At 36.5% G+C, this 19,791-nt stretch overlaps 1 protein-coding gene across 1 annotated transcript in view; it reads left to right on the forward strand.

The window, feature by feature from the left end:
* The window catches only part of LOC103985283 (ammonium transporter 2 member 2-like), a 33,858-nt gene extending 22,690 nt beyond the window's left edge, over positions 1-11,168 (forward strand). Inside the window, exon 2 of the mRNA XM_065151475.1 lies at positions 11,037-11,168. Within this exon, the coding sequence (XP_065007547.1) occupies positions 11,037-11,168 (132 nt within the window). The remainder of the gene's footprint in view (positions 1-11,036) is intronic.
* The last annotated feature ends 8,623 nt before the right edge of the window (positions 11,169-19,791 follow it).

The raw sequence follows: 19,791 nt of genomic DNA on the forward strand, positions 1-19,791 counted from the left end.
AAAAGCTGCGTTCGTTCGATAAAAATTATTTTGATGCAAAAGCCGATTCTAAGATTACTTATGATTAAGTGCAGTTTACGTTTAAACACAGTTAGCGTCTAAACGCAGTTTGCGTCTAAATGCAGATTGCGTCTAAACTTAGATTGCGTCTAAGCGTAGTTTGAGCAGAAGTATAAAGACAATGTGCTGCTATTGTACAGCTCAAAAAGTAATATGCAAAAAGCAGATTTACGTCTAAACGCAGATTTACGTCTAAACGCAGATTTACGTCTTAAACGTAGATTTACGTCTGAACTTTTAAAATCGTTTGTATACTCGCAGAAGGCAGTATGCAGTTGAAATCAAGACGTAAACGTAAACTAAAATCTGATGATTGTGCGAGGAAAGCCGATTTACGTCTAAATGCAGTTTTACGTCTAAATGTTGAAACTCGTTCGTAAAATTGCAGAAGACAGTTTGCAGTTATAAATAGAATCAAAATGTAAATGTAAACTGCAAAGAAACTCGTTCGTAAAAGCGCAGAAGACAGTTCGCAGTTATAAACAGATTCAAGACGTAAATGTAAGCTGCAATGTAAAGATCGTACGAAAACACCTTTTGACGTCTGAATGCAGATTCGGAAAGATTAGAACTTAGAAACTTGTTCGTAAAAGCGCAGAGAGCAGTAGCTATGTAGGAGGTTTGCAGTAATGATAAAGTGCTCAAAATAAACGCAAACCAGAGATTTAGAGTGGTTCGGTCAGTCTTGACCTACTCCACTTTTGGCTTCCTCCACCGGCGAGGTCACCGACGTCAACTAGGGGCCTTCCTTCAATAGGCGAAGGCCAACTGCCCTTTTACAGTTTCTCTCCTTTTGACGGGCTCAGGAGACAACCCTTACAGATCCTTTCTCTCCTCTCTTTACAACTCAAGACTTGAAGAACAGAAAAGAGGAGAACTTTTGGACTTTACACAAATTTGAGCTCTTAGAATCACTGAAAAGATCAAGAATTCGGTGTGGATCTGTATCCCTTCAGTGCTGAATGGGTGGGGTATTTATAGGCCCCAACCCAATTCAAATTTGGAGCTCAAAACGATCAAATCCCGAAATTTCGGGATCAGGCGGTTGCACCTCTTGATTGGAGAGGTTGCACCGCCTGGCAGAGCTCGAAGACCGAGCTCAGGCGGTGCCACCTCTCTGTCAGGGAGGTTGCACCACCCAGTCTTGCTTGAAGACTGAGCTCAGGCGGTGCTACCTCTCTGTCAGGGAGGTTGCACCGCCCAGTCTAGCTCGAAGACTGAGCTCAAGCGGTGCCACCTCTCTGTCAGGGAGGTTGCACCGCCTAGTCTAGCTCGAAGACTAAGCTCAGGCGGTGCCACCTCCTGGCTGGGGAGGTTGCACCGTCCAGTCTCGCTGGGAGGATTAGCCCAGGCGGTGCCACCTCCTAGCCTAGGCGGTTGCACCTCCTGGTGCAATCAGAGTCCGAATGGTTAGCTCCATTCGGCCCAATTTCAATCTTTTCAGGGGCCCAATTGCCCCAAGATTAAGCTAATGGGATCACCTCCCATTTTCCAACTTAATCAACATGCTAACTATGATTAAATCTAAGACAATTTCTGCAACTTTGCTCCGATGCATCAATCGCTTCTTCCGGCGAGTTTCCGGCGAACTTCCGTCGATCATCCGATGAACCCTCGGTGATTCTTCTGCGGACTTCCGGCAAACTCCTGGACTTTGCGACGATCCACTTGGTGAGTTCCGACGAGCTTCGCTTGGCAAGCTTCTGGACTTCTCGGATCTGTTCTCGCAGAACCTCCGACGATCGTCCGAACTTCCGTCGAACTCTCGAACTCCCAACTTGATCATGAACTTGACTCCAGCGCAACACCTGCTGCTTGTCTAAATTTCATCGTAGCTAATCCTGCACACTTATCTCAACATATAGATTAGACAACAAATGACAATTGACTTCATCATCAAAATCCGAGATTCAACATAAAGGCCTTCCTTCAATAGGCAAAGACCAACCATCTTTTACAGTGCTTTCTCTTTTTGTCGGGTTTAGGAGACAACCCTTACAAGTTTCACTCCTCTTTCTTGGATAGTTATAAAGCTAAGAGAAGGAGGAGGAGAACTCTTCTCACTTTTACAACACTTTTCACACCCCAAACACTTAGAATTTTTCACACATATGATAGCACTTTGTTGCCCTTTCATATAGAAAAGGGTGGGATATTTATAGGCCCCAATGGCTTCAAAATTTGGAGCCAAAAAATTCAAATCCTTGGATTTCGGGATGCTAGCGGTACCACCGCATGATAGAGCTCGGAGACCGAGCTCTGGTAGTACCACTGCTCAGACCACCTGGGAGACTAGGTCTCCCAAGCGGTGCCATTGCTGACCATATTTTTAAGGGCGGAATTGGCTATTCAATATGGCCCAATTCAGCCCTATTAAGGGCCCAGTTGGCCCCTAGTTAAGTTAGTAGGATTACTTCCTAATCCTAACTTAATTTATAGACTAACTATAATAATTAAAATAATTGACAAAGCATTCTTGTTCTGGTACGTAAATTGATCTTCCGGAAAGCTTTCGGCGATCTTCTGATGAACTCTCGACAATGTTCCGGCGGACTCCCGGCAAGCTCCCGGACGTTACGATGATCTTCTTGGTGAGTTCCGATAAGCTTCTTTAGCAAGCTCTTAGACTTCTCGATTGGTTTCGGCAGAACTTCCGACGAACGTCCGGACTTCCGACGAACTCTTGAACTTCCAACGAGATCTCGATCTTGATTCCGGCACAATACCATCTTTATGTCTTATTACTATCGTAGTTAATCCTACACACTTTTCTCAACATATAGATTAGTTAAAATAATTTATAATTGATTTCATCATCAAAATCCGAGATTCAACACTAAAATGATATGAAATTTGCTAGCTTGTATGTTGTAAAATGATGTAAAATTTGCTAAAATTGCTAGCTTGTTCATCTAAAAAAAGAAGCAAAGTTTGCTGGCTTGCACATTTCAAGAAGATGCAAAAACATACTATCTTGCACATCTTGAAAGATACAAAAATTTGCTAACTTTCATATGCAAAAAACTTATTATCTTGCATATTTAAAACTTGTTATCTTACTAGCTTGTATATCTAAAAACTTGCTAGTTGCACTTCTCCTTTCTGTTGATGACAAAAGGGGAGAAGATATAATGATAATCATGCATATTACGCCTAAAATGATGATTTGAAATTATGTATGATGATTTAGAACCATGCATGTACTGATGATTTTGAAAATATATATAATGAATTGGTATTATACATGCAATACTCATGATTTCGAATGATGTATGCAATGATGGGTGTAATGACTTGCTGCACATAATTATTTTGATATGACATGTTGAGGTTCTATCAATATGACATATTTATAGGGGGAGTTTAGTTAAACTCTATCATCAATTGGTTATCATCATTAAAAAGGGGGAGATTGTTGAATCTCGAATTTTGACGATGAAATCAATTGATAGATTTTATGATATAATCTACGTTTTGAGTGATACAGGACTAGCTTCGATCATGAAGAGACAATTAAAGTAGGAAGAATCAATGTTGGTCCGGAGTGGACATGTTAGGATAAAGAACAACACTAAGGAGGGGGGGGGGTGTTTGAATTAGTGCAGCGGATAAAAACGTCGTCGGTTCAAAAATCTTCGTTTCGATTAAACTCATTTCAGAAAGATATTAAACTTGAAAGTGTTCGTAAGAGTGTAATGAGAAAGTAAAGCAAGTAAGAAAGTTTGTAGTAAGATAAATTGCACAAATAGAAATGCAAACCAGATTTTTATAGTGGTTCGATCATCGTGACCTACATCCACTCCGTCGATTCCTCTTCCGTCGAGGCCACCGGCATCCACTAACGATCTTCCTTTAATGGGCGAAGATCAAATACCCTTTTACACTTTTTCTCCTTTTCACGGATTTAGGAGACAACCCTTACCACCTCTCTTTTTTAGACCTCACTTCTCCTTTTAGAAGAACTTTCTAAATATTAGGAAGAAGGGACTCTAAATCCTAAGAGAGTTTTTAATTTTTCTTTTCCTCTTTTTTAACTCAATTTCATGCTCAATTCTTGTATTCCATGTAGGAATAGTTGGGATATTTATAAACCTCAAATGACTTCAAAATTGGAGCAAAAAAAGGTTTCATCTTGGGTTTCCCGAGTCCTGGTGGTACCACCACTTGTGCTGGGTGGTACCATCGCTTGCAGCACCAACATTGGATGGTACCATCGTCTAGACTGACGATACCATTGCTTGACAGTCTCAAAGATCGAGTCTGGGCGGGACCACCGCCTGACATAGTCTTGGAGACTATGCTACGATGGTGCCACCTGTTGGGTTACTATTTGGGCCTTTCACTTGGCCCAACATAGCTCAAACTTGGGCCTAGTTGACCACTAATTAAGTTGACCTAATTATATTCTAAACCAACTTAATTAGACTATAAACTAACTCGATCTAGATATAATCAATTACAAGCGAATCCTATGTTGTCCGGCATGTCATTGGTTCTTTCGGCGCTTCCTCCAATCTTTCGACGCATCGTCCTCTCCTTCGACGTATTACCCAATCAGCATATTGTCTTCTCGCAACATCTAATCTCCTTGGCATAATGTCCGGTTTTCTTGGCCCGATGCCCAAATTCACGGACTGAAGCCTTCTGTCGACACGTCGACCGATCCTTCGGCCCGACGTCTAATCTTCTGACATGTTTGCTCTGGCCCAACGTCTGATTCCTCTTGCTTAAATCGATTTATCTTTTCTGATCAAAGCTAGTCCTGCGTCACTTAAATGCACATTAGATGACAAACACATCAATTGATTTTATCATCAAAATATGAGATTCAATAATCTTCCTCTTTTTGATGATGACAGCTAATTTGATGACGAAGTTAACCTTAACTCCCCCTATCAATATACTATATTGATTGAACCTTGAATTCAAGTCAAAGTAAATTTCATCATGAATATCTGCAACACATTATATGCATATCATCAACATAACTTCTCCCCCTTTATTATCAACAAAAAGGAGAAGTGCATCTAGCCAATTTTTTGAGATATAATTTCAAATCATTGCAACATAATCTCAAGTTTTATCATCATGCAAGCTAGTAATTTTTTTTGTAAAATTTTTAACACCTTTTGATATAGGCAAGATAGCAAGCTTTTTTGCATCTACTTGAAACGTGCAACCTAGCATTTTTGTGTTTCTAGCAATTCTTTCTCCATATAATTTGTAAGCTAGCAAATTTAGTAAGTTTTACATAATTTTGGAACATGCAAGCAAGCAAATTTTACACATATGAAAATTGATAAAATTTTTGTATCTTTTGAGATGAGTAAGCTTTTTGTTTCTCTTTATGATGTGCAAACTAGCAACTTTTTCCTTCTTCTTGAAGTATGCAAGCTAGCAAACTTCCATTAAATGTGCAAGATAACATGTTTTTCTCTTTTTTGCTTCAATTAAATGTGTCAAAAAATTGGACATTGAGTCGGATGATCGGTCGACATGTCAGCAGAAGGTTTTGTGCTATGAGTTCGGGCATCTGGCCTAGAAGAGCAGGCATTACACAAAGGAGATCGAAGTTGTGGAGGTCAACATGCCGATTGGGTAAAAGGCCCCAAAAGAGGATGATGCACCGAAGGATTGGACGAAGCATCAATGAACCAATGACATGGCGGACAATATGTGATTAATGGTTTGTAATAATTGTCTAGATCGAAATAGTTTTAAGTTGTAATTGAGTTGGAATTAGGTCAACTCAATTAGGGAGCCACTAGGCCTAAATCAGGGCTAAATTGGGCCTGTTGTTTAACTCATTCAGTATCAATGCTGTAAGTAGTAGTAAATACCCCAGATATTTCTGCATGGTGCAGCATGAAATTGAGTTGAAAATGAGAGAAAGAATCCTTGTGAAAAAAAGTTGTAAATCTCTCTTAGTATAGAATCACCTTTTAGAAGTTTTTCTAAAGGGAGAAGTGAGGTCTAAGTATAAAAGAGAGAAGTGTAAAGGTTCTCTCTTGAACCTATGAAAAGGAGAAAGAGTTGTAAGGGTAGTTGATCTTCGCCCGTTGAAAGAAGATCGGTAGTGGAAGCCGATAGCATCGAGTGAAGAGAAATCGGGAGTAGATGTAGGTCACAACGATCGAACCACTATAAAATTGGTGTGCCTCCCTTTCTCTACTTGTTTACTTATTTTCTTACTGCTTTATCTGCTCAATACTACTCTTACAAACATTTTAAATTTAAACATCTTTCTGATACGATTTCATCAAACAAAGTTTTGAATCGACGTGATTTTACGAAAGCACTAATTCACCGCACCTCTTAGTGTCGACTTGGTCCTAACAAACTAATGCAGTTGCATATCACTATGATTTTCTTCTGAAAAATTTTGTTTGAAAATTTATTTATATATTTTCTAATCAATATTTTGTCGAGGAATGTTGCCAAATAAAGCTTATCACATAAAATGAATGAATAGATCATACAATATACTAATTGTATCAGGGCTATTATTTAAGAGGCCAACACGCATCTTTATGACACCTTTTTGTCAAAAAGAAGGACAGTTAGAGTACAATAGTAGTTTTGAACATACCATAACCAATTTTATTTTTGCAGTTTTAATTTTTGATAGAGCAAAACATAATTACTAAAGTTACCTATAACTTTGTTAGAGTAGACACAGTGGTTTGGTCGTCAGAGACCTCATAGCCTCTTATTATTTATATAAACTCCATCATTTATACAAGAATATTGCACAGATAGCGGATGACAACAATGTCAAAATATTGGAAGAGAATTTAAATAAAAAAATCTTAATCCTAGTAAAATATATAAAAAAAGGAGGTGGTGTTAACCTCACCAAAGAAAAAGATCTGAATAGCGACCACAAGATCGTTTTGATTATATGTTAATAATTTTTTTAAAAAAAGATATTAAAACCATTTACTTCGATATTTGTTTGGCTTTAAGTTGAATACAACATCTTTAATATTAAAGTCGGAAACAAGCTTTTAGAGAATTTGGTAAAAAGTTGTAGAAATAATTTTAGAGATAAAAATAGAACCATACAAGATATCAACAATAGCAGGGGTAAGTAGATTCTGAAAGAATAATGTTACCACATCATGCATTAGCTCACTCTAAACAAGCTAGCTTTTCACATTTACGGCAGATACAATATTATTTTTGTTGCATCAAGTATTCAATGACATATACAAATAAGTATTATTAAAATTACTTAAAGTAAGTCACAAATATCTAAATTTTCATCTTAAAGCAAATTCCTCTTCCCCCAATAACGATTGTAGCTTAGCCTTGAGATATTGCTGATTGATAAGTAAAGAAAGAAAAAATTGTGGTTGACGAGCTTGTGTGTCAATATCTTTAATTTGGTTTTGATCTCTTTCAGCTTTTGTATAAAGATAAATATAGGAGTGCAAAACCATCCACGTTGGTTTACAAGAAGAGTATCTCAAACTTCTTCAGCTATCTTATAAAAATTAGAATAATTGGTTTAGTAATTAATGAATTTGAAGCTTATGTTGCATTTAGCAGGTTTGCGTATGCAGATAAAGAGCCATCAAACGATTAGAGATGTCTGTGTTGGGCTGACAACTCACCAGATTCAGCCCATAGTGGGCTTGTACATCTCATAGCCCATCTCCTCTCTTAATCTAACCCTAAATCATATTAGAGGGGTGTGGGGGGCTGCGAAAAGAGGAGAAAAAACTACAGTAATGAAGAGAATACTGCAGCCATGTGATTTCAAAGATAAGGAGGAGAACAAGACAGAAAAACAAGAGAAGGAAAGAAAAGAATATAAGAACAATATAGTAAGACTGTTCTCAATCATCCAGTAGTGTTTTCATCTCATGTTAGATCAAATCTACAGTAAATTCTTACTACGATTATTTGGGAGAGAATTTAGATATTATACACAGTGACGTGATTCTTATATCTCAATTATTCTCTTGTGATTATTGCTATGGTTTGGGGCACGAGATTGAGATTTGTATATTCATTATTCTGATAGTGGATTATCTCTAGTTTGCCCCGTGATTTTTACCCTTCACTTTGAAGGGGTTTTTTATATAAATATTGATGTTCTATTTGATTGTGATTCCATTTAATTTTGTTGTGTGTTATGGCCTGCTAGTATTTGTTCATATACAAAAGTTTATTTCGTTTTATATCCTATCAATTAGTATTAGAGTAGGGTTGTGGTAATTTAATTTTTGTGTTTGAACATGGAGGCCAGTAATGTTTCTCGCATGATTAGTTTGAATGGAAATAATTAGATGATATGAAAACCAAGAATGAAAGATCTCTTGTATTGTAAAGATTTGTATAAACCTTGTAGGGGGATAATGCAAAACTCATAACTATGATAAATGATGAGTGAAAGAGGTTAGATCGAAAAATAGTTGGGTTTATTCGACAGTGGCTTGATGATAGTGTCTTTCACCATGTATCCACTGAAAGTTCTGCATATTCTCTTTGGAAAAAATTGGAAGATCTCTATGAAAGAAAAACAACTGACAATAAAGCTTTTTTGATCAGAAAACTTGTGAACCTAAAATATAGAGAGGATGCTTCTATTGCTGAGCATTTGAATGAAATGCAGACTATCACTAACCAGTTATCCTCTATGAAAATATCTCTTAATGATGAGTTGCATGCATTGTTACTTCTTAGTTCATTACTAGAAAGTTGGGAGACATTAATTGTTTCCCTTAGTAACTTTATGCCAGATGGTGTTGTCACCATGAGTCAAGTAATAAGCAGTTTGTTGAATAAGGAGTTGAGAAGAAAGAATTTAACAACATCTAAAAATGATTCACATGTATTTATCTCAGAGTACAGAGGAAGGTCAAAGTCTAGAAGCAGTTCACGCATAGTTAGAAGAATGTCAAGATCAAGAAAAGATATTATTTGCTATAACTGTGCTAAGAAAGGACATTACAAGAATCAATGTAAGCAACCTAAGAAGAACAAGAAAAAAGAAAAAGAAGTGGAGTCTATAAAGTCAAAGAATAATACTACAATTAGTGCAGGGTGGTGATTATTTGATTTTGTCTCCTTCTAATGATATTTTTTCTTGTGTGTGTCAGGATCTTGAGTGAGTGATTAACATAGGTGCTTCCTATTATGCTACACTATGAAGGGAGTTTTTTTCTACATACAGGTCTGGAAATTTTGGTATTGTCAAGATGGGCAACTATGGCATGACATACATCATTGGCATAAGTGATATCCATTTAAAAACCAACCTTAGTTGTAAGTTGGTGCTTAAGGATGTGAGGTATGTGGTTGACATGAGGTTGAATTTAATTTCAGTTGGAAGACTAAATGATGAAGACTATGATAGCAGATTTTACAGAGGGTAATGGAAGCTTAGTAAGGGTTCTCTTATTGTGACGAGTGGAAAGAAATGTCACACTTTATACAGGTTGTAGGCTAAAACTTATGGTGAGTAGTTAAATGCTACAGAGAAATACTTTAGTATGGAGTTGTGGCATAGGCGATTGGGATACATGAGCGAGAAGGGGTTGCAAGCTTTTTCCAAGAGAGAGATATTGCCATACCTCAGAGGTGCACATCTGAACTCTTGTATTGATTGTTTGGCTGGTAAACAACATAGAGTTTTATTTGTTAGTCTTGTTTTATCTAGAAAAATGCATGCCTTAGACCATGTTTATACAGATATATGTGGTCCTTTGAGGACAAAAACTCCTAGTGGATCTATTATTGTTTCTGGTATCAGTGGTGCACTTTATTTTATCACTTTTATAAATGATTTTTTCATAAAAGTTTGGGCCTATGCTATGAAGACTAAAGATCAGGTTATTAATATCTTCAAAGAATTTCATGCTAGAGTTGAAAGGGAGACAGAAAGACAATTGAAATGCATAAGATCGGATAATGTTGGTGAGTATATAAGATTGTTTAATGATTATTGCATATCATATGGCATCCAACATGAGATGACAGTTCCTGGTACACCTCAGTATAATGCTATTGCAGAGAGGAGGAACCGCACCATGGAAAAGATTAGATGTATGCTTTTACAGGCCAAGCTACCCAAAAAGTTTTGGGATGAGGCATTGAGGACTGCAGTTGATGTGATCAACTTGTTACCATGTACAACCCTAGATGGTGATATTGTAGAGTGTGTATGGTCAGGGAAATATGTTTCCTACAAGCATTTGATGGTCTTTGGTTATCATGCATTTGCACATGTTCCAGATAATGAGAGGTCCAAGTTAGATGGTAAGACTAAAGAATGTATTTTTCTTGGCTACTCGTATGATCAGTTTAATTACAGGCGTTGGGATTAAGAAAAGCAGAAGGTGTTCAAAAGTAGAAATGTGGTCTTCTTTGAGGATCAAACCTTTCAAGATTTGAAGAAGAAAACACAAGCCAATACTTCTATAAAAGGATTAGCATATTGTGACCCAGTTACTCCTCCAGTATATCAATGTGATGAGGGAGATATGCAGGAAGAGAGTGTAGAACCTAATGTTGATCTACCTGTAGGAAATGTTGAGCAAGAAGAAGTTAGAAAGTAACTTCCCGTAGAACCTCAGTTGAAAAGATCTTCTAGACAACGTCAACCTTCTAGAAGATACTCTACAGATGAGTATGTGATGCTTACTGATGCAGGTGAACCAAAGAATTATTAGGAAATAGTTGAAAGTGAGCAGAAAAAGAAATGGTTAGTTGCTATGTAGGAAGAGATGGATGCTCTTCAGAAGAACCACATTTATAATCTGGTGTTACTACCAAATGGAATGAAGACTTTAAAGAACAAGTGAGTTTTTAGTTTGAAGACTTAAGAATATTGTTCTCAATCAAAGTATAAAGCTAAATTGGTTGTGAAAGGTTTTGGTCAAAAGAAATGTATTGACTTTGAATATATTTTTTCTCTTATAATTAAAATTTCTTCTATTTGTATTGCTCTTGGTATTACTGTTAACTAGGACTTGGAGGTTGAGCAGTTAGATATGAAGACAATTTTCCTTCATGGTGATTTGGAGGGGGAAATTTATATGGAGCAACCAAAAGACTTGAAAGCTAAAGGTAAAGAGAACTTTGTCTACAAGCTGAAGTAGAGCTTGTCTGGGCTAAAGTAAGCTCCAAGACAGTGGTATAGAAAGTTTGATTCATTTATGACAGAAAATTGATACAAAAGAATGGCTTTAGATCATTGTGTGTACATCAAATGGTTTGGTGAAAATTTTTTTATTCTCTTACTTTATGTTGATGACATGGTTATTCTTGGGAAAGATATGTCTACAATTGACATGTTGGAGAAGATATTGAGTGAGTTTTTTGCAATGAAGACATGGGGCCAACAAAGCAAATACTGGGCATGCAGATTTCCCGTGACAGAAAAACCAAAAAGATTTAGTTGTCACGGGAGAAATACATCGACAAGGTATTGGAAAGGTTCAGTATGAGCAATGCAAAGCTAATTGGTTCTCCTCTTGCAGGTCACTTCAAGTTGTGCTGAGAACAAAGTCCATCAAGTGATAAGGAGAAGGAGAAAATGCGAAAGGTTCCTTATGCTTCAGTAGTTGGAAGTTTAATGTATGCGATGGTATGTAGAAGGTCGGACATCGCATATGCAGTTGGTGTTACTAGCATATTTCTTACAAATCCAAGCAAAGAGCACTGGGTAGTAGTGAAGTAGATTTTTAGATATCTCAAAGCAAGCTATAAGGTTTGTTTAAGCTTTGGAGGTGGACCACCTATGTTGATAGGTTACACAGATGCAGATATGGCAAGAGATAGATATGAGGACGTCCACTTCAGGTTATGTGCTTACTTTTGTAGGGGAGTTACGTCATGGCAATCTAGATTACGAAAGTGTATTGCTCTCTCCACCATAGAGGCAGAATATATTGCTACTATAGAGGTATGTGAAGAAATGTTATGGATAAAAGAATTCTTACAAGAATTAGGGTTGAAATAGAAAAACTATGTAGTGAATTGTGACTGCCAGAGTGCCATCCATTTGTGTAAGAACCCAACTTTTCATTCCAAGTCAAAGCATATAGATGTCAGATACCACTAGATTCGAAATATACATGAAGAGAAGCAGTTACAGCTTCAAAAAATTTACACAGATGATAACGGAGCAAACATATTAACAAATACTTTACCAAAAGAAAGACAGGAGATATGCCGATAGCTAGTCGACATGACTTCACATTGAGGAGTCATGAGACAGCCTCCCTTATAGGCTGAAGGAGGAGGTTGTTGGCTGATAGCCCACTAGATTCAGCCTATAGTGGGCTTGTACAACCCACAGCCCATCTCCTCTCTTAACCTAATCCTAAATCATATTAGGAGGGTATGGGGGCTGCAAAAAGAGGAGAAAAAACTATAGTAATGAGGAGAATACTATAGCCACATGATTCCGAAGATAAGGAGGAGAACAAGACAGAAAAATAAGAGAAAGAAAGGAAAGAAGACAAGGACAACGTAGTGAGACTATTCTTAATCATCTAGTAGTGTTTTCATCTCAAGTTAGATTAAATCTATAGTAGATTTTTGCTGTGATTACTTAAGGGAGAATTTGGATATTGTGCATAGTGACGTGATCCTTGGATCCCAGTTATTCTCTTGTGATTATTGCTAGGGTTTAGAGCAAGAGATTGAGATTTGTATATTTATTATTCTCATAGTGGATTATCTCTAGTTTGCCTTGTGGTTTTTACCCTTCACTTTGGAGAGATTTTCCACGTAAATCTTAGTATTCTATTTGATTGTAATTCCATTTAATTCCGCTACATGTTATGACCTACTAGTATTTGTTCATATATAAAAGTTTATTTCGCTTTATATCCTATCAACTAGTATCAGAGCAGGATTGTGGTGATTTAACTTTTGTGTTTGAACATAGAGGCCAGTAATATTTTTCGCATGATTAGTTGGAATGGAAACAATTGGATGATATAGAAACTAAGAATAAAAGATCTCTTGTATTGCAAAGATTTATATGGACCTTTGCAGGGGGATAATACAAAACCCACAACTATGATAGATGATGAGTGGAAGAGGTTAGATTGAAAAACAGTTTGGTTTATTCGATAGTGGATTGATGATAGTGTCTTTCACCATGTTTGTACTAAAAGTTCTGTATATTTTCTTTTGAGAAAGTTGGAAGGCCTCTATGAAAGAAAAACAACTGGCAATAAAGCTTTTTTTATTAGAAAACTTGTGAACCTAAAATATAGAGAGGGTGCTTCTATTGTTAAGCATTTGAATGAAATGCAGAGTATATCACTAACTAGTTATCCTCTATTAAAACATCTCTTGATTATGAGTTGCAGGCATTGTTACTAAAAAGTAGTTTGTTGAATGAGGAGTTGAGAAGAAAGAATTCAGCAACATCTCATAATGATTCACATGCACTTATCTCAGAGAACAGAGGAAGGTCAAAGTTTAGAAGCAGTTTACGCATCGGTAGAAGCAAGCCAAGATCAAGAAAAGATATTATTTGCTATAACTGTGGTGAGAAAGGATATTATAAGAATCAATATAAACAACATAAGAAGAACAAGAAAAAGGAAAAAGAAGTGGAGTCTACAAAGTCAAAGGATAATACTACAACTACAGTGCAGGGTGGTGATTATTTGATTTTGTCTCCTTCTGATGATATTTTTTTCTTGTGTGTGTCAGGATCTTGAGTGGATGATTGATATAGGCGCTTCTTATCATGCTACACTACGGAGAGAGTTTTTTTCTACATATAGGTGTTGAATCTTGGATTTTGATGATGAAACCAATTAATAATTATTTATATTTTAATCTGCGTTTTGAGTGATGCAGGATGCTTCGATCAGGATGAGACAATTAAAGCAGGAAGAATCATGTTGTGCCGGGGGAAAACATATTAGAAGATTGGATGTCGGGCTGGAGGATCAATCGACATATTGACAGAAGGCTTCGAGCCGTGGATTCGGGCATCGGGTCAATAAGAGTGGATATTACGCTAAGGATATCGGAGTTATAGAGTCAACTGGTCAATTGGGCAATAGGCTGCAAGAGAGGACAATGCGCCTAAGAATCGGACGAAGCGTCGAGGGACAAATGACATGTCGGATAACTTGATTAATGCTTAGTATTAATTATCTAGATCGAAATGTGTTTTACATGTGCAGGATTAACTACGATAGCAAGGCATGTAGCAAAATGAAGTCCCGGAGTCAAGGACGCGATTTCGTTGGGAGTTCGAGAGTTCTTCGGAAGTCCGGACGTTCGTAGGAAGTTCTAGCGAAACCAACCGAGATGTCTCGGAGCTTGCCAAAGAAGCTCATTGAAACTCGCCAAGAAGATCATCGTGAAATTCATGAGCTTGCCGGGAGTCCACCGGAACATTGTCGAGAGATCGTTGGAAGTTCGCCGGAAGCTCGGTAGAAGAATATACTTACGGACTTGTTTAGCTCAAATTATGTCTTAGATTTCGTAGTTAGTACGTAATTGGATTTGGATTTGGGCTAACCCAATTAGGGGCCAGCTAGGCTCATGTAAGGATTGTGTTGGGCCTAATAAGAGGCCCAAATAGTGCCCCAAGAAGTCTCACCGTCGTGGTACAATCTTCGAGACTGTGTCAGGCGGTGGTACCGCCAGTCTGAGCGGTGGTACCACTAGTCTGGGCGATGGTACCACTAGTCTGGGCGATGGTACCTCCCAGCATTGCCCCCAGGCGGTGGTACCGCCCGTACCCAGGGAACCCGGGATTGGAAAGTTTTAGGCTCCAAGTTTGAATCGACTTGAAGTCTATAAATACCCCTCTCATCCTTAATTAAAACACATTAGCATAGAGAGTTCAAAAGCAAAGAAACACTGCTGCAATCTCTTTAGAAATTCCCTCCTCCAAGTCTAAGTGTTAGAATTATGTTTAAGAGAGGAGAGTGAGTACTTGTAAAGGTTATCTCCTAAACCCGGTAAAAGGAGAAGAGGAGGGTAAAAGGTAATTGGCCTTTGTCTATTGAAGGAAGGCCTCTTGTGGAAGCCGATGACCTCGTTGGCGGAGGAAGTCAAAAGTGAATATAGGTCACGTTGACCGAACCACTCTAAAACTGCCGTGTTCTCTGGTTTGCATTTTATTCTTGCTATTACCTTACTGCAAACCTCTTTAAGTTCTTACTGCTTTCAATTCATTTATGAACGTGTTTCAAGTTAAGATATTTCTGAGATCGGTTTTCAACATAAATGGTTTTATCGAAACGAGACTATTGAAGATGTAATTTTTACCGCTGCACTAATTCACCCCCCCTCTTAGTGCCGACTCTTGATCCTAACAATTAGTATCAGAGCCTCATTATTTCTTATTTGGTTTAACACCCAAAGAGAAATGACTCTTTTCGGCTTTCAAGAGGGTCACTCTCTTATTCGTCCTCCCTTTTTCAATGGGACAGACTACACTTATTGAAAAACTCGAATGAGAGTTTTCTTGCTTTCTTTGAATCTCGATTTATGACACATAGTCGAATTTGATTTTCGAATGTCTTCTCTTCCAATGAACCATTGGAATGATTTGGAGAAGAAGACATTTTCCTTAAATGCTAGAGCTATGAACGCTCTATTTTGTGCCTTAGACAAAAACGAGTTTAATGGGGTTTCTACTTGTGAAACGGCTTTCGAGATTTGGCACACATTAGAAGTCACACACGAAGGCACAAGTAGAATAAAAGATTCGAAGATTAATCTTTTAATGCATGATTTTGAACTTTTTCATATGAAACCAAAAGAAACTATTGGAGACATGTACACCCATTCACATATGTTGTCAATGGTTTAAAAGTGCTTGGTAGAAGTTTTTCAGATTTTGAACTTATAAACAAAATTTTACATTCTCTTAATAAGAATTGGGATTCAAAAGTAAGGGCAATACAAGAAACAAAAGATTTAAATATTTTTCTACTTGAAGAACTTATCAATTCATTGATGACATATAAAATGGTGCACAATGCACAAGATGAACATAATGAACAAAACTACCTTCCAAAGAACAAGAAAGATTTGGGACATAGAACAATTGAAGACCACTCGAGCATAAGCTCAAGTTATGGTGAACTTGAACTCACTAAGAAATTTAAAAAATTAATAAAATAAAAATTAAAGAACAAAAAGAATGCAACTACTTGTTTTGAACGCAAGAAGAAGAACACAAATGAAATAAATCGAGCTCCTCCGAAGATGAGGAGAAAATCAACAAAGGCGAGATGGCAAACTACGCCTTAACAGCTTTCGACAATGAGATAATCAAAATCCCCCTAATTTATTTCGAAATTACATGATGCTTTTCATGATTCATTTTTTAAAAATTTAGTTTAGAATTAATTTTCTTAAAAATTACATGTTTAATAATGAAAATAAAAAAATTAGGAATCATGCTTATCATTTTAGTAATTTTGAAAATAATCATGAAAATTACATGTTTATGATAAACAAAACAATTTTGATTGAAAATATAAAATCATGATGTTTTAATGATGTAATAATACAATAAAAGGTTAGATATAAATCTAATGCTTGTACACCTAACAATATTAGTTTAAGAAGCATTAATGTATATCTTGATGATTTCATGATTTTGATTAAAGATGATTTATGTTTAATGAAATCATGCTAGATGATTTTATACTATGCATGAGACTTTGAAGTTATTCATGATGAAATATTACTTTTTCGGTTTTAAACAAGATGGATGGTTCTCATACAAAAACTTGAGTATATTAATTTAAAATTATGCTTAATGAGTTTCTATTTCGAAATTATGCACGATGATTTTTGTCTTATTGATCTTTGTTGCAATGAAAATTCTTTTTCAATTTTTAAACAATTGATGCATGTTGTTATGTGATATAAATAAAAAAGGACATGCTTGAATGAAATAGATCACATAAATTGAAACAACTAAAAAGATGAAAGGTTTCTCCTTCAAAAATTTATTTTTCTTACTTTATCGATTTTTTTCCAAAAAAAGGGAGATTAATGAAAACATGTATATTATGCTTTTATGAATCTCTTGAAAATGATTTTGATTTGACGATTTGAATTTGAATGAGTTTTTATTCAAATCATGATCTTGATCTCTTGGACTTATTTAAGATTTTTTTTTAAAGATCTCTTCTTGTAATTTAAGAGGTCTTATCTTTCATGATATGATGTCTTTCTATTTATGGCTTGTATGACTTGAAATGTTTTGGAATGATGCATGCAACACTATGATTTTTCCCTTAGATAAAAATATATGCAACACTATGATTTTTTAAAATAATGTGAAAATCAATAATTATCATTTTCTGAAATAATACTCTAGAATGATGATTTGGAATCATGCATGTAATGATGATTTTATATTTTATATACATGATGATTTGGTATTATGTATGTAATACTTTAACTTATGATAATGATGCATGCAATGATGAAATATTTGTGATAAAATAATTATTTTGACATTCATGACTTGAATTTTCATCTATGCTATTTATCTTTGTCATAATTTAAAAATTGATGTAAAGGGTCTTCCCTTCTTTTTGACAATGACAAAGGGGGAGCAAAATGTGCTAGAAAGCAAATTTGCTAGCTAATACAATTCAAGAAGAAAGCAAAAATTACATTTCTCAAAAGAGAAAAATTGCTATCTTGAACATCACCAAGAATTACTAGCTTGAAATCTCAAGAAGATGCAAAAATATGCTATCTTGCACATCGCAAAGAAAAGCAAATATGCCAACTTGCATATCTTTAAATTTGCTAGTTTTTATGTTGTAAAACTTACATATTTCATAAAGTAAATGTTGCTTTCTTAAACATCTCTAATTTGCTAGCTAGCATGATGTAGAACTTGCAATCTTGAACATTATAAAGAAATGCTATCTTGCATATCTCAAAGAAAAGTAAATATGTCAATTTGTACATCTTTAAATTTGCTAGTTTGTATGTTGTAAAACTTGTATATCTAAAACTTGATAGCTTGAATGTTCTAAGTACGATGTAACACTTATTAAATTTTCTAGCTTTAAATTACATAATGATAAAATTTGATATTATGTTTTTCATGCAATGAGTTGAACTTATATTTCCAAACACATGAATAGTTGAACTTCTCCTTTTTATTGATGACAAAGGGAGAGAAGTATGTTGATATCATACATAATTTTATCATGACATGTTTGCTTGAATTTTTAAATCCAAGAGTTATATGCCATATTGATAGGGGGAGTTTGTTTAAACTCCGAGAGTTAAGATTAACTCCATCATTGATTGGTTGTCATCATAAAAAAGGGGGAGATTGTTGAATCTCAAATTTTGATGATGAAACCAATTGATAATTATTTATGTTTTAATCTGCGTTTTGAGTGACGTATGATGCTTCGATCAGAATGAGACAATTAAAGCAAGAAGAATCATATTATGCTGGGGGAAAACATGTCAGAAGATTGGACGTCAGGCCGGAGGATCAGTCGATGTATCGACAAAAGGCTTCAGCCCGTGGATTCGGGCATCGGGCCAAGAAGAGTGGATATTGCGCAAAGGATATCGGAGTTGCGGAGTCAACTGGCCGATTGAGCAATAGGTCACAAGAGAGGACGAAGCGTCGAAGAATCGGACGAAGCGTCGAGGGACCAATGACATGCCGGACAACTTGATTAATGCTTAGTATTAATTATCTAGATCAAAGTGTGTTTTACATGTGCAGGATTAACTACGATAGCAAGGTATGTAGCAAAATTAAGTCCCAGAGTCAAGGACGCGATTTTGTTGGGAGTTCGAGAGTTCGTCGGAAGTTCGGACATTCGTCGGAAGTTCTGGCGAAACCAGCCGAGAAGTCTCGGAGCTTATCAGAGAAGCTCATCGGAACTCACCAAGAAGATCATCACAAAGTCCAGGACTTACCAAGAGTCCACCGGAACATTACTGAGAGATCGTCGGAAGTTCGCTGGAAGATCGCCGGAAGAATAGACTTACGGACTTGTTTAGCTCAAATTATGTCTTAGATTTCATAGTTAGCACGTAATTAGATTTAGGCTAACCCAATTAGGGGCCAGCTAGGCCCATGTAATGACTATGTTGGGCCCAATAAGAGACCCAAACAGTGCCCCAAGAAGTCTCATCGTCATGGCATAGTCTTCGAGATTGTGTCAGACGGTGGTACCGCTAGTCTGGACAGTTGTACCACCCCTAGCAAGGTGTTAGGCGGTGCTACCACTAGTCTAGGTGATGGTACCGCCCAGCACTGCCCCCCAGGTGATGGTACCACCAGACATGGGTGGTGGTACCGCCCAAGGCAGTGTTAGTGTCAGACTAACACTGGGCCGTGGTACCGCCCAGCGCAGGCGGTGGTACCGCTCGTGCCCAGAGAACTCGAGATGGAAAAGTTTTAGACTCCAAGTTTAAATCAACTTGAAGCCTATAAATACCTTTCTCATCCCTGGTTAAAACACACAAGCATAGAGAGTCTAAAAGCAAAGAAACGCTGCTGCAATATCTTTAGAAATTCCCTCCTCTAAGTATAGAAATAGATATAAATATAGAAATCTATGAATTTGTTATGTTTCTTACATATGCATATAATTATTTTGACATAAAATTTTATTTTTGTATTTTGCATATGTTATGTCGTAGGGTTATGCTTGCTAAAGAAGATATAGGACAAGGTGTTTACCATTAAATATTTTATATTAATGATTATAAAATATTATATCTATGACA

The sequence above is a fragment of the Musa acuminata genome, chromosome BXJ3-5 (assembly GCF_036884655.1).
Source record: "Musa acuminata AAA Group cultivar baxijiao chromosome BXJ3-5, Cavendish_Baxijiao_AAA, whole genome shotgun sequence".
Lineage (NCBI taxonomy): Eukaryota > Viridiplantae > Streptophyta > Magnoliopsida > Zingiberales > Musaceae > Musa > Musa acuminata.